The sequence below is a fragment of the Lipotes vexillifer genome, unplaced genomic scaffold (genome assembly GCF_000442215.2).
Source record: "Lipotes vexillifer unplaced genomic scaffold, Lipotes_vexillifer_v1.1 scaffold390, whole genome shotgun sequence".
Classification (NCBI taxonomy): domain Eukaryota; kingdom Metazoa; phylum Chordata; class Mammalia; order Artiodactyla; family Lipotidae; genus Lipotes; species Lipotes vexillifer.
The window spans coordinates 3,870,078-3,885,207 of NW_006784503.1; the positions used below are offsets into that span (position 1 = coordinate 3,870,078).

At 38.6% G+C, this 15,130-nt stretch overlaps 1 protein-coding gene across 2 annotated transcripts in view; it reads right to left on the reverse strand.

Annotated features, from left to right (window-relative positions):
- Positions 1-1,684: 1,684 nt before the first annotated feature.
- CPSF3 (cleavage and polyadenylation specific factor 3) overlaps positions 1,685-15,130 on the reverse strand; it is a 41,584-nt gene continuing 28,138 nt past the window's right edge. Inside the window, exons 13-18 of one of the 2 annotated variants that reach the window (XM_007456934.1) lie at positions 14,780-14,878; positions 13,065-13,159; positions 11,433-11,520; positions 5,805-5,874; positions 3,658-3,754; positions 1,685-1,888 (exon numbers count right to left, since the gene is read on the reverse strand). In XM_007456934.1, coding sequence (XP_007456996.1) covers positions 1,787-1,888; positions 3,658-3,754; positions 5,805-5,874; positions 11,433-11,520; positions 13,065-13,159; positions 14,780-14,878 — 551 coding nt within the window. In that variant the 3' untranslated portion in view covers positions 1,685-1,786. The remainder of the gene's footprint in view (positions 1,889-3,657; positions 3,755-5,804; positions 5,875-11,432; positions 11,521-13,064; positions 13,160-14,779; positions 14,879-15,130) is intronic. The other variant, XM_007456935.1, reaches the window with a different exon arrangement.

Sequence of the window (15,130 nt, forward strand, 5' to 3'; positions counted from 1 at the left end):
GGGGGGGGGGGGGGGCTTAGAGAGAAGACAGAAGAGCCTGGCTCAGGTTTGCTCAAGCACTTAATGAAGTGTGACAGCTGTGATAAAATCGAGCCAGAAGAGTGTCTGGAAACAACTGAGCTTAAGGTGAAAACCAGAAGGGGAGCAGTGTGTGTTAGAATAGCTGCCGTTTCCGTGGCTTGGACGTAGGGTGTTGCGCGGGAGAGTGGCTGGAGCTGGAGAGGCAGGTAGGGTGATACAGAGCGGGACCCCGTCTTCAGGCTGGATTTCCCTGGCTTCAGCTAGAATCAACTGGGAGCTTTAAGAATGTGTTGATAAAGGACCACCACTCTAGACCAACTAACAACACTTCTGATGGTAGGTCGTGGGCATCAGTACATTTTTAACGCTCCCCAGGTGATTCCAATATGCAGCCGGGGTAGAGAACCCCTGTGAGGCCAAGTTAAGGTGTTTGGATTACATCCTAATTAATCACAGTAAAGAAGCCCTGAAGGATTTTCAGCAGGGAGGCTTTCAGCACATGTTATTTTAGGAATCAGCTATTGGGAGAGGAGGGAGGGAAGCTGGGGCAGGAACCAGAGGGGAAAAGATGACTTGGACTCCGGGCCACAGTGGAGGTGAGACGAGGACAGATTCAAGAGCAATTTAGAATCCTTAACTGAAACCGGCTACCTCAGGGGGAGGGGCTAGCAGAGAGGGCTCGCCATTTTTGCTGTGTATAACCTGCGTGGTAAAGATATCACAAGTGTGTAGTTTTTGTAACTTAAAAATGTTTTAACATCTATCATAACACACTCTTATATGACACTTATAAAAGGTGACCCTTAGGCCTTTGGTTTGGGCCAAAGACAAAGTAGGGTATCTTATAGAAATAAATGTATTTGGTTTCAAGTAAAAATTCAGATTCAGGCAGCAAAGTGTGTCACCAAAGCACAGGGAAGGACTAAGCAATGTCAGTGCAAATTAGTGACTGTGGCTGACCGATGGCTTTAGCTTGACAGTGAGTGTAACAGCTCTTTAGCTGCCCCTTCCCGTGCTTGTTCCCACCCCCTCTGCTGAGGGAGCAGCCAGACCCTTCACTGAAGTAGAGGCCAAAGCTGCCCCCGGCAGTCGACCTGCTCCCCCAGCACCCGGCACCTGACACTCCTGTGTCCAGTTACTTGCAAGTCTGAACTGCTCGTACTTGGAAGAAAATGGATTAATGATTAAGTTATACAGGAAACGATTCAACACACATGACGAACCCTTGAACCTGAGTCATAAAAATTATATTTTGAATATCTCTGAATTGAATGTAGACATACAAAGAAAATATTATTGAATCTCAAAAGTCCCAATTTTACAGACATATAAATTAAGGAATTTGTCAAGAATAATGGGCGGGAAGAAATAGAAAAAGGGCTTAAAACTTTAAGTGATAATATGTAATTATTAATTCAAATTCAGAAAATGGATATGAAAATTCAAACCATCACTCATTTCCTTCCTGAAAACGGACAATAAGACATTCTGTTTCAGCTGCTATGAGCAGATCTTAAAGGTTTCAGTGGGAGCTGCATACAACCCTAGAAGCAGAATCAGTAACGGCAGTTTATTTAGCAGTTGCTAGAATAATGGACAAATTAGTTGGTAATTTAGCAGTATTCAAATAGGTGCTAGAATAAAGGCCATTTGCCATCAAAAGTAAAGAGGCTACCCCAGAGAAATTAATGTATTTTATTTTAAGTAACAGAAGTAGAGTCGAGCATTACAAAAAAGTTTTAACATCTACAGAGACATAAGGTTATTAGTGAACTGGCGTGAGGGCCTCATATAGTCTCTGGGCCGCCAGTTCCACCATTTCTCGGAGGGACTCGTCATCTTCACTTCCTTCTTCACATTCTACAGTCTGAAAGCGAGAGCACAGACATGCCTTTCAACGGAAGTGTCTAGAATTATATGGAAGATAAACTAATGCTTTTTAAGAACAATCATTTCCCATAGGGGTGGGGGGTGTTGATTATTAAGAGCCAGAATCACTGCACACCTGTGGGTCTGCATCTGGATGCAGAGACGTTACCGAGAGCACAATGACTTTGTTAGAGATTAACTTTTGAAAAAAAAAGAATAAGGGAAAGTCAAGTGAACTATGTTTACTTCAAAGCCCATGTTTGGATCTAGTAAATAATACTCCAAGGAATCTAGTCTGTGCAACACCAATTACTTAGCAAGCAATGGATGTGGTCATCTAATCAACATTTGGTATTAAATTTGGTTTAGATTCACTAATCATCTTCCAGTTACTCCTTAACTACAAAACACTATGCTGTTTAAAACAATTTTTATCACCCAATAAATATCCCTCATGTAAAAATTTAGGAAAGAAAAAAAATACCCTTAATTCTATGACCTAATGATAAATCACTGTTAACATTTCAGTGCATAACCTTCTAGACTTCTGGCTATACATGTGTATTTCTTCAAAACAAAAATGGGATAATTCAGCACACTGACTATCTTGTAACTCCCCCCTACTCAATAATGTAGGTGGACAACTCTGCACCTGAATAAATCATTTCTAGTGGCTGTATACATAGTATTCCATGTCTAAGGGTACACCATACACATTATTTATTCAGTTATTGTATTAGATCCTACTCTTGGAAATTTAGGTCTCTTGCAGTTTTGCTAATCAATACTAAAATAGACATCCTTGTATATATATATATCTTTGCTCACTTGCCTAGTTATTTTCTTTGTTAAATCCAGCAAGTGGAATTGTGGATAAAGGTATTTACTTTTTTAAGGCTTTTGATGCAGATCACCAAACCGCCCTGCAGAAAGAACACACCACCTAACATACAACCTTCTCCCTGTCCTATGTGGCATTTGAAAATAACTGTTTCCCTCTTCTTTCACCATCACTGGGTCATATCACTGTTTTTAATCTGTGCCAGTATAAGCTCAAAACAGTGATATTTCATACTTTCAATTTGTATTTCCTTTAATTATTAGTGGATCTGATCTGAACATTTGTTTCATATGTTTACTGGCTCTCTATATTTCTTCTCTAGTGAATTACTTGTTTATGTTCTTAGCTTATTTTTCTATCAAGGTAAAATAAATCTAGTGTTTTCTCAAAAGAATATACAGAAGAAACCCCCAAACATGTTATTTGTTTAGTAGAACTGTTGTAATCTTCAAAAACAACCCCACAAGGAAGATGATACTTATTCATTTATGCTTGTGAAATAATTATGAAAGGTCTGCTGGGTGTGGTGGGCATGGGCCTCACGCCCTCAAGTTCTATTGTTTGGAAAAGCCACTTGGATTTTGCTGCAAACAGAAGAGGAGCTTCTCTGAAAGTCTGGAATCAACTGGATGCCAAAGTAGAGAAATGCTGAGGTGGATTAAGGCATATTATGAAAATGGAAAACACTGGAGTAATAAAGACAATGGAAATGTATACTATGTAGCAAATGGAAAAACGTTTAAGACAGAGAAATAAAAAGGATGTAAAACCTGACATATGATAGTGTAAACACAATCTATTAAAAAAATGTAGGAAAAAAACTGGAAGAAAACGCCAATATGCAAAAGTAAACTGCAAACTAGATTATTTTTGCTTTCACTTTATCTCCCAAGTGTCTTAAAATGTAGGAATGAACAGCTACATACCCGTGTCTCCAAGTTTATGTTAGCAGTTTTTCCGTCCACTGTGACGCTAAGGATAGAACCATCTTTTACACTAACACAGTCTTCTCCAAATATGTCCCTTAAGATAAACAAAGATGCAGTATTAGTGGAAAATGCTTTACAAATATATAAAGTACAATTTTATATATTTGGGGAGAAATAATATTGAAGATAGGCCCTAGTTCTAAAGTAGAATACTGACTGTATCTACCCCTGAGATGTACTTCTTAAATATTTACTTTCATATACTTTGTTCATCTTATAATACAGGTGAAATACACAGCTATCATTCATTAAGAGTGCTCCATTCAGCAGGCATTGCACTAGGCACTTTATATACATTATCTTAACCTATATTAATTTTGGTAAGGAGCCCGTTTTACCCAGACCTGGGACTGCTATAGCCACAGGGTTGGAAAGCAACAGACACAGAACCCACTGCCTTTTTACCAGCAATGGAAATCAGTGCTCCTGCACCGGTGCCTGCTTTTTAGTTTGTATGACAGGGATGCTTTTTAAAATCAAAATGACAACACCAAGAACACTTCTGAAGATGTGTGACAGCTTCTGTAGGCAAAGTCACCATTTAAAGCCTAGCATTCATTTTTTAAAAGCCACTAAATGGCTGCTTTAAAAGATTATCAGTGTGGAATTCTGAGGAAAGGAAGGAACAGAAGTGTTAACATAAAAATCTCCAAACATGCAGAGTACCTCAAAACGTCTAGTTAAGTAACTTTCAATTTAAAAACAGAAGCATTGGGACTTCCCTGGTGGTGCAGTGATTAAGAATCCGCCTGCTAAAAAAAAAAAAAAAAAAAAAAAAAAAAACCCCCCCCCCTGCCAATGCAGGGGACACGGGTTCAAACCCTGGTCCGGGAAGATCCCACATGCCACGGAGCAACTAAGCCCGTGCACCAGAATTATTGAGCCTGTGCTCTAGAGCCCACGAGCCACAACTACTGAGCCTGCGCTCTAGAGCCCGCATGCCACAACTACTGAGGCACACGCACCTAAAGCCCGTGCTCCACGACAAGCCACCGCAATGAGAAGCCTGCATGCTGCAACGAAGAGTAGCCCCTGCTCGCTGCAGCTAGAGAAAAGCCCGCACGCAGCAACAAAGACCCAATGCAGCCAAAAATAAATAAAAAATAAAAAATTTAAAAATGGAAGCATTTATTCAACAAGTATTTGAGAGATCTGCTATATGTTCAAGGCACTGTGCTAGATGCTGAAATTATAAAACTAAATTCAATCTTTTTATTTTTCCTTTTTGGGGTACAATTCATAAGTTAAGTTGTAGTTGTCCACTAAGAAACAGTTTTTAAAAAAAAATGTATTTATCATTTATTTTTGGCTGCGTTGGGTCTTGGTTGCTGCATGCGGGCTTTCTCTAGTTGCGGTGAGCAGGGGCTACTCTTCGTTGCAGTGGGTGGGCTTCTCATTGTGGTGGCTTCTCTTGTTGAAGAGCACAGGCTCTAGGTGCCTGGGCTTCAGTAGTTGTGGCACATGGGTTCAGTTGCTCCGTGGCAAGGGGGAATCTTCCCGGACCAGGGCTCAAACCCATGTCCCCTGCATTGGCAGGCGTATTAACCGTTGTGCCACCAGGGAAGTCCCAAGAAACAGTTTTATATGATTATTTTATTTGGAAAAAAACATTCTGAAATCAGGCTTAACAAGTACTGGAGGAAAGGGGAAAGACCTAATATTTGGCATGTAAGAAAAATATGAGTTTAAAGGTAATTCATAGTTTACAGATTTACTGGGAAGAGTCTAAAAAAACATTCCTAACGTGGAATTCACATTTAAGGGGAAGTAAGTAAGTATAATAATTCTTAAAGGTATAGTAACACTAGGTTAAGATTTTAGCACATGTCCTTGATAACAATGCTTTATTCAGCTACTCCAGCCACGGAGAAGCATCCTGAGGCTCTATATTAAGTGAAACGTATTTCACAGGGAAGTGGCTGACCAAGCAGGTCACGTGCTCTCAGAACAGGCTAGAGTGTGTAGCTAGAAGCAAGTGGCTCAACTGCTTCACTGATAGAAACAGAGGCACCCAGACCAGTTAAATGAGCTCGTCTGACCCCGCCCCCGGCACCCTGTTGAGCGGTAACATACGCAACACTTACTGGAGCATGATCTCCAACCTCTTGCTATAAACGTGCATTTCTAATTTTTTAGAAACCTTCTGTACTGCACCTGGGGAAAAAAAGCAACAGAGGGTTCAATTTCCAAATTCCTGTTTAGAATAATTTCCAAATCAATAATTAGAATGTAGTTGCTGAGAAACCAAAGTGGTTAATTGTCGAATCCTTCAAGTGACAAATGTATACAGAGCATCTACCTGCTGAGACAAATTGATATTTTCATCACTTTATTTCATGTTCTTGTTAAGGAACCACAAGTGACATTTAAGATTATTTAAAAATTTGTTTCCAATGTTTCTCTGTCTTTTCCATATTTATGAGCAGAAGTGAGTGAAATTAGAACTCCAAGAGGTCTAGGAGCACATCCATCCTCAGAGAGCTCTGAAGTTTTTGTTTTATCTAAAATATTAAGTAAATTTAGCAATTCTACTACATATAATGCACTTACAGCAGTTTTAATAAAATATTTAAAATCACTTGCCAGTTAGATTACTTAGCTTTTCCCCTAAAACAAAGTAATCTGACAGTTCAGGAAGATGAGCCATACTTGACCTGAAGTTTCAGTATTGCCCGGGGAATATCACTAAGTACCTCCCAGTTCATCACCAGCAACAAAACAGTGAATTAACTGGTAGTTTCTCAGAAAGTTAAACAGCGAGTTAACACATGACCCCACAATTTTACTCCACAGACCCAAGAGAAATGAAAACGTGTCTGTACAGAAACTTGTACATGAAGGTTTATAGCAAGATTATTCACAATAGCCAAACAGGAGAAACAATCCAAATGTTCATCATTAAATGAATGGATAAACCAAATGTGCTATATCTACACAATGGAAGATTATTTGGCCATAAAAAGGAATGAAGTACTGATTCATGCTACCACATGGATGAACTTTTTTCTTTTTAAAGTCTTTATGCTTGTTGTTTATGTAGTTGAATTCAGCCACACAATTCTATATTTTTACAATCCCCTGGGCATGAAAAGCTCACCGGCTGTTCATTAGTAAATTCAAACTTCATAATTTCAGGTTTTAACCTTAGAGTGTCAATAAAAACACAACGCATGGCCAGGAGAGGTTGTTTATGAAAGACATGGATGAACCTTGAAAACATTATGCTAAGTCAAAGAAACCAGACGCAAAAGACTACCTTTTGTAGGATTCCATTTATATGAAATGTCCAGAATAGGTAAATCCAGAGAGACAGAAGTAGATTAGTGGTTGCCTTGAGTTGGGGAGAGTGGGGAGTGTGGGGAATTATAGCTAAAAGATACACAATGTTTCTTTTTGGAGTAATGTGTATGTTCTCAAGTTGACTGTGGTGAATCTACTCTATGCGTTAAAAGAGCCAAGTTTTCATTTCTCCTAAATTGTTCTATAGTTCAGACCATAGTCACTCTAATTTTAAATTCATCGGTTTTAATTGAATATACAAGTAACTAAATGCCAGCCAAGAAAACTATATAATAAAACTTTTATACTTTAATTATAATCAATTCTGTTAAGTATTAAGCACTTAGCTGACATGTAAAAACAATCTCATAAAACACATTGTTAAAAAGCAAACATCTAAGCTATGAAATTGTCTATTAAAAGAAAATTTCCAGGGCTTCCCTGGTGGCACAGTGGTTGAGAGCCCGCCTGCCGATGCAGGGGACGCGGGTTCGTGCCCCGGTCCGGGAGGACCCCACATGCCACGGAGCGTCTGGGCCCGTGAGCCATGGCTGCTGAGCCTGCGCATCCGGAGCCTGTGCTCCGCGACGGGAGAGGCCACAACAGCGAGAGGTCCGTGTACCGCAAAAAAAAAAAAAAAGAAAATTTCCAAAGTGTGTGTATGTATTTATTACTAATGTTTATGACAAGCTCCTCAGATACATGAGATTATACTATACGTGAAGTCATACACTCATACACATACATCTATCAGCCCTTAGGTCTATGTGTCAAAACAGGGCACAGACATGCTGAAAATAGGTACAGTGTGAAACAGAAGAATGTAAAGGAGTATAAGGACATTAAAGAATACATTTTGAAAATGTATAAGATTTCTCATGTGTTCTCAGTGAGAACAGGCGGACTATATATAAATGGAAGTTGGAGCTAAACACACACACAGATACAGATATAACTGTATTTCCAGAATCTAGACCAAAGTGTCAGCAGGCTAAGAAATGAAAAGGGAGCAAATGCCATCAAAGAAGAATCAGAGTGTTTCACAGAAGTGAGTGTTTCTAGAATAGAGCTGGCCAACTTTTTCCGTACATGGCCAGATCGTATCTTAAGCTTTGTGGACCACATGGTCTCTGCTGCAACTACTCAACCCTGCGGTGGTAGCTCAGACAGCAGCATTAGATGGCATATAAACAAAAGGGCCTGGCTGTTTCTTTCTTTCTTTTCTTTAAACATTTTGGCCATGACATGTGGCATGTGGGATCTTAGTTTCTTGACCAGGGATCGAACCTGCACCCCCTGCGGGTGGAAGCATGGAGTCTTAACCATTGGACTGCCAGGGAAGTCCCATAGCTGTGTTTCAATAAAACTTTATTTACAAAAATCAGGTGGAGGACTGGATTTGGCTCAGGGGCCATAGCTGCTGACTCTGCTCTAAAATGTTAAAATATCAAATTTGGATAGGATAAAGCCAATTAGTTTAAATGATAAATATACAGAATGAACGCCCTCAACTTTGAAGAGAGGGTATGTGCTAGTCCTTGTGATACGTTTTCATCTTCTGAAGGAGCAAGTACTACTTATTAAACCCCTGTTTAATAACTTAGCCCCACGGGGGACAACTTTCCATACTGATGTATCATATACATGCCTCGGGTCACTGTCTTATCTCTTTAAAACTCATCTTGTCTGTTTCCTTTCTCACGCTCCATATTTAATCTGTCAGGAAATACTGCTGGCTTTACTTTCTCCAGAATCCAACCACTTTCTGCTACCTCCACCACTCCCACCCTGGCCTGAGCCTCTATCTCCCACCTGCATGACCACAAAAGCTCCTCACTGGAACCTGTCAGCTTTCATACTTGCCCGCCTAACAATCTCTTCTCAATAAACACCAGAGTAATTAAAAAACCTTACAAAGTAACCCATTTCACTCCGACTACAAGTCCAGAGCCTTAAAATGGCCGACAAAGCCCTGCGCATCTGTGCCCACTCCAAACCTGATCAAGCTGCCCAGCCCTCATTAGAGCATCAGCTCCTACAGGGCCAGCATCTGTTTGCTTTGTTCATGGATGTACCCTAAGCACCTAGAATAATACCCGCTAAATAGCAGGTGCTCAGTAAGCATCTGTCAAATGACTGTTAAAAGAAAATAAGGGGGGCTTCCCTGGTGGTGCAGTGGTTGAGAGTCCGCCTGCCGATGCAGGGGACACGGGTTCGTGCCCCGGTCCGGGAAGGCCCCACATGCCGTGGAGAGGCTGGGCCTGTGAGCCATGGCTGCTGAGCCTGCGCGTCCGGAGCCTGTGCTCCGCAACGGGAGAGGCCACAACAGGGAGAGGCCTGCGTACCGCCAAAAAAAAAAAAAAAAAAAAAAAAAAAAAAAAAAAAAAGGAAAAAAGAAAATAAGGAAGCACCTCATTACCCAGAAGAGTATAAAATCCCACTCTTGATACACCACAAAGTGGGGAGAAACCAGGAAATACAAGGCAGCCAGTTAGCTTTTATAATCACTCATGGAAAATGCCTGTTCTGACTTCTCAGCAATGAACCTCTTCCGAAATGCCCAGAGGCTTAACTTAGTGAACAAATGTTTTTATAATTAGTTTAAGATGGATCACTAATAGCAGAATGATTATTTTTTGTTCCACTAGTGCAGATCAGAGTAAAGGTATATTTTCACTTTAGACCAGAGCGCTAAGAGAAATACCCAAGATAAAGTCAAACCAAGCAACAATAGCTCATGTATTCCTTCCTGTACAACAGACATTAAATATTTGGTGATTATCTGTTAAACCACAGCACCTTTTCAGTTTTTCAGCACAATCATTAGGTGGAGTCTTCATTGGAACAGCAGATGACATCCTGACAACATAACTGACAATTTCACACCAACACGCGCTGGGTCCCCTCTTCTGCCACCCAGTGCGGAAATGGGCTTAGAGGAGCTCAGGTACTTAACATCCTCGAAGACCATACAACATCCTAACTGGCCTTGGAAAAGTGTCATTTTTGCATAGAAATTTCATTTTTCAGTAAAGTATAAATATCTGACTTCATTTTACAAAAGAGTTATCAGAATTTAATGAACAGAAAGCAACCTTGGAGGTTAAAACACAATTCAGTTCAGAAGTGTTCGATTCCAAGTGACCGAGGCCATGCTATGAAGCGAAGGCGCCGTGCTCCTGGAGAGCTGGGTGTCGGCGTGGGGAGGTGGGCCGGCTCATGCGCTCCAGGCTTGATCTCTCACTCCTGGTCTCTGCACTTAATCCTGTCCCCCACTTCGCTGCTCCTAACTTTGCACCACGAATTAGTTATGACCTTGGTAAAAGGTCCTCTTTCCCACCTAGCCCCCCCCATTTTTATATTTTTACCACCTAAGATATGAAAAATGTAAAATAATAACAGAAAACCAACAACTGCCTTTAAAAATGTTCTGGCATGAATGTACTTGTACCCCCAGGCAAAGACTGTGAGACTGAACATCATGTGAGAACCCAAGGTGTGACGTTCTTCTGTGGCTTGTATGAATGCACAGCTCCATCTCTTATGTTACAGGCACACAGGGGCATCCATTACCCACTAATTAATTCAACTAAAATTATCAAATAGTGTCCAAATTGTAATTTTACAATGACTATTATTCAAATTCAAAAACTTACCAGTAACTTAGATGAGTAATTTAGATTTGTCTAGGCATTTATTAGTTTCATGTTATAGATGTGACCAATTACAAGCAGATGGATTATGAAGTGGTTACCCAAGCTTTTTTTCTCCTGAAATCAAAGAACTATTTGCTTACTTTTTAAAAAAATTTTAAGAAACAAAAATATTCTATCAGAGATCTGTTGCCATATGAGGGTTCCCAGAATATTTCAAGGGTGGCTTCTTCCCACAGGAACACAAAGGGCTACCTACCGTATATGTGCACTGTAATGTGTTATACTGAATTATGTATAAAACAGAATCAAACTATAAAGAAATGACACAAAAATATTTTCATTGGTGTTTTCTTTGACTGAAAATTGCTTCTTAGAAAAGGAAAGAAAGTTACTGCAAAATTGTCCCATGTGGAAATTCCATTCTATTCAACAAGTTTTATTCAACACAAATATAGCAGCATATTTTCCTATTAGACATTCTGGCTCAATTCAGCAATATTTTGGAATTTCTGATTAAATTGTTTTTAAGAGGACTGTTACTAAGAGATTCTTATCTTCGTGTTAACTGCAGCCACGTTCTTACAGCATGAATGAAGACTCAGGACAAACAGTAAAATATTAGTAATACACATTGTTATGCATATATCTTATCTTAAAAGTCACAGGAATGAAAAAATCAGGATATTTTAAGTTCTTTAGGACTCTTGTTTTCTGCTTTTTATTTCAAAGAACCATGGGAGAAATGAAAGAAGTGATAAAAATGAAGCAATTCTGTACCTTTCCTTATTTTCGGGTTTGACTGGACTTCTAATATCACGGTTGTTACTGTATCTGCATACATATCATTGGAAGGGTTTGCCAGCCACTGAAAAACAAGAGGCAGAATTAGGGAGGTACAACCCAGCCAACCCCCAAAACTGCAATCACTACCACCCATCCACGGACTATATGTGTGGGATTATTGCTTCTAGCATTTCACTGAAATCAACTGTTTTCTCAAATTAATTAGTAATGCTGGAATTCTCTAATTTTTTTTTTTTAAACAACACTAAAATGTACGGAGCATGTCCTTTGTGGCAAGTGTCTTATATGCATTATCTCATTTAACTCTCACATCTTCATCATAAAGGAGTAAACTGACTCAAAAGTAACTTGCGCAAGATAACATAAGCAGTAATTAATTGCTGGTTCTGTGACTCAAACTCAAATTCCTAGTCACTATATTTTAGTAGCATAGACAGTAATATTTTTAAAGATTTACTTTTGTTTCTCACATAAAGCCTAAGATCCCCTGACACTGTGCCATGTGCCCGCTGCTCTAAGAAAGTTTTCCATGTCTACCAAGTTAGGGTGAGACCAGATGAATTACTTCAGGAATGAGTAATCCCCTTCTTTTAATTCTCTCTCCAAAGAGTACTTTTACAAGCAACATGAGTCACTTGAAAAACTTCCTCTAAGATCTTCTTTGATCTGTTAATTCTAGGGAATAAAAAATGCATTCTCTAATACTATTTGGTAGCAAGATCCAAACTAATGTCTCTAACAACTTTTCCCCTTTCTCAGATAACACTTTATATATTATTGTATGTAACTTCATGTTATAGATAACTATTCCTCTTGATAATTTCTCCAGTTACCTTTAGCCTTATAAATCAAATTCAGACTTAAATCAATGAACTGCAGTGGAACCAGAGCTGACAGATCTTTTTCTGTTTGAAAAAATAATATGTATGACAGAATAGTTGACCATATAGCTGGGAAATTTACATTCAACCTTGAGGCAGAGCAACAGAGTATCTCCCTGTATCATTCAGTTCCAGGATTCACTTTGAAAGTCCTTCTTTAAACTTAAGGGATGCTAATCTATTAAAATCAACCATCAAAGTCATTTGGTGTCTGGGTTCTAAATTCTACCAGTATGGATTTAAAATTCTAACAGTGGCAACCACATTTACCTAAATTAATGATTTCTAGCCTTTGTGGATTTGGGTCATTTTAATGTTGCTTATTTGAATCTTCAGAATTACACTCTCTTAAGAAGTGTTGCATGACAAGTTTGTTTGCTTTAAAGTAACAGAATTATATTTTTATCTTGATAATTTTAAGACCTTTTGATATAACTGAAGACACCTGTGGTACCACAAAATCTGTTAAGACTCACTCAGATGAGAGACCTCTGCTCATTTCACATACTAAATATTGTCTTAATTTATTATTAGTTTCTACGCTACTGTAACTATATAGAAAATGCTTAGTTATGTTATATTTAATGTTGATCTTAGAAAGAAAAATATACACATATATATTTTCTAACAATTTTTTTCCTGATTGGGAAGAACCCAATTTTCTCTACATTTACATGTGAACTCAAAACTTTTTCCCCCTCCTTGTTTAGGTAAACGATCTTACTTCTAATACCACCATTCCTGGTTCCTGTATTACAGTAATATTTTTGAACACTTTCAAAGCAGGTTTTTCTTGAATTTCTAATTCTTCTACATCACCTGAAAAAAAGAAGTTGTAAGATGTATATAATTTTTTTGGGGGGGTGGCAATATAAGGGTGGGGAGTGGGAGGTACAAACTACTGGGTGTAAGACAGGCTCAAGGATGTACTGTACAACACAGGGAATACAGCCAATATTTTGTGATAACTGTAAATGGAAAGTAACCTTTCAAAATTGTATATAAATAAAAAAAAATTTTTGAGAAAGCCAGCATAAAAAATTTTTTTAAAATAATCTTCTAGAGTATCATTATTCGTTTATAGAGACAGCTGAAATAAGGTGATACACAATGAAAAAAATTTAATAACTTGTGTATAGGCAGATTTTAAGTAGCAAAGTTTTTTTTTTTGCCATAGGCGGGCCTCTCGCTGTTGCGGCCTCTCCCGTTGAGGAGCACAGGCTCCAGACGCGCAGGCTCCACGGCACGTGGGATCTTCCCGGAGCGGAGCACGAACCCGTGTCCCCTGCATTGGCAGGCGGACTCTCAACCACTGCGCCACCAGGGAAGCCCAAGTAGTGAAGTTTTATATTAATTCCTTATAGCAACTAAAAGATCTCAACATGTATTATAAACATTCATATAACTAGATAGGATTTACCTTGGACATTAAACATCGGGAAGCCCATAGTGAAGTTTTATATTAATTCCTTATAGCAACTAAAAGATCTCAACATGTATTATAAACATTCATATAACTAGATAGGATTTACCTTGGACATTAAACATCTTATCAGTTGCAAACTCTGGTGACTGTCAAACACCTATGTTTGTACAAGGGATTTAGTGACTAGCATCTTAAAATTTAACACGAACCTCATCAACTACGTCACTTCTACCGTCTGTCTTCATAAGTTTAAAGGTTCTACAGGGAAATCTGTTGTCTAAGACAAGGCTTTTCTGGTCTTCCCAGTAGTAACTTCTTAGTTAAGGATTAATTCAGATGTGTTTTATTAACTTCTTGTGTTATAACCTATAATTCTAACAAGGTTCTGAAGTAAAATAAGATGCGCTGCTGGTTTATTTTACGGCAGTGCTTCACTGCATGAATTACAAGAGCACATATTCACAGAAAGCAGAATTTTGTGACCTGAAGTGTTCTTGCTTATCAGGGAGAGCCCATGCCTTTAACTTAACTCTTCACCTCTCATGATGTTAATACACAAAAATCTCTCATTCAAAATGGTCTAATATAAAAACAGAATAGGTTTACTTTTTACTGGCTTTTTACTGGCCTTGGTCATGCACTCTTATATAACCTGCTGTAAAGGTTTGTACTGATGGAACCAGAAAAATTATTTTCACTGAACAAAGAAAAGAAATTATGATAAAATCTAGGTATAGTCGCTAAAGTAGGTTTTAAACACAAGAAGCAAAGACTACTGACAATTTTAGAATTTTAAGTGGATCATAATAAGAGGTATTATGAGATTTAAAAATTGTTTATCAGTGTACTTTCAAAATTTTCACCTAAAGGTGGTAATAACACGACCAAGTAAAGTACAAAGAAAATTTGTACAATTCTGACACAAATACCAAAATTAACATCCTTTCCTAGATATATAATTATCTTACTCAAAACTAGAACACACTTAAGTGAATGTCAATAAATATACACACCTGTCAATTTCTGTAGCTGGTAATAAAGCAAATTAAAAGGACCAGTATATGGAATGGCTTGGGTCTGCTTTACAGTGCTCATGGCCAAGTCAGTATAATCTGGAGAGGAAATTAGAATAAATATACTTTAGGAAACAATACTAGTCTCACAAAATACAATTTGCAAACACATACCAGGAGTAAAGAAAAGAGAAGTAAAAGCAAAGTATGTGAGAACATGCTTGTCAAGCTAACAATGTGCTCCACAGTTGGTTCCCATCCTACACTCCTCCCCCCAAACCCCTACCCTGGCCAATAGTTAACTTGTGCTTCAGCCATAAGAAGGCACTCTCATTCTCCAAGACACATCTG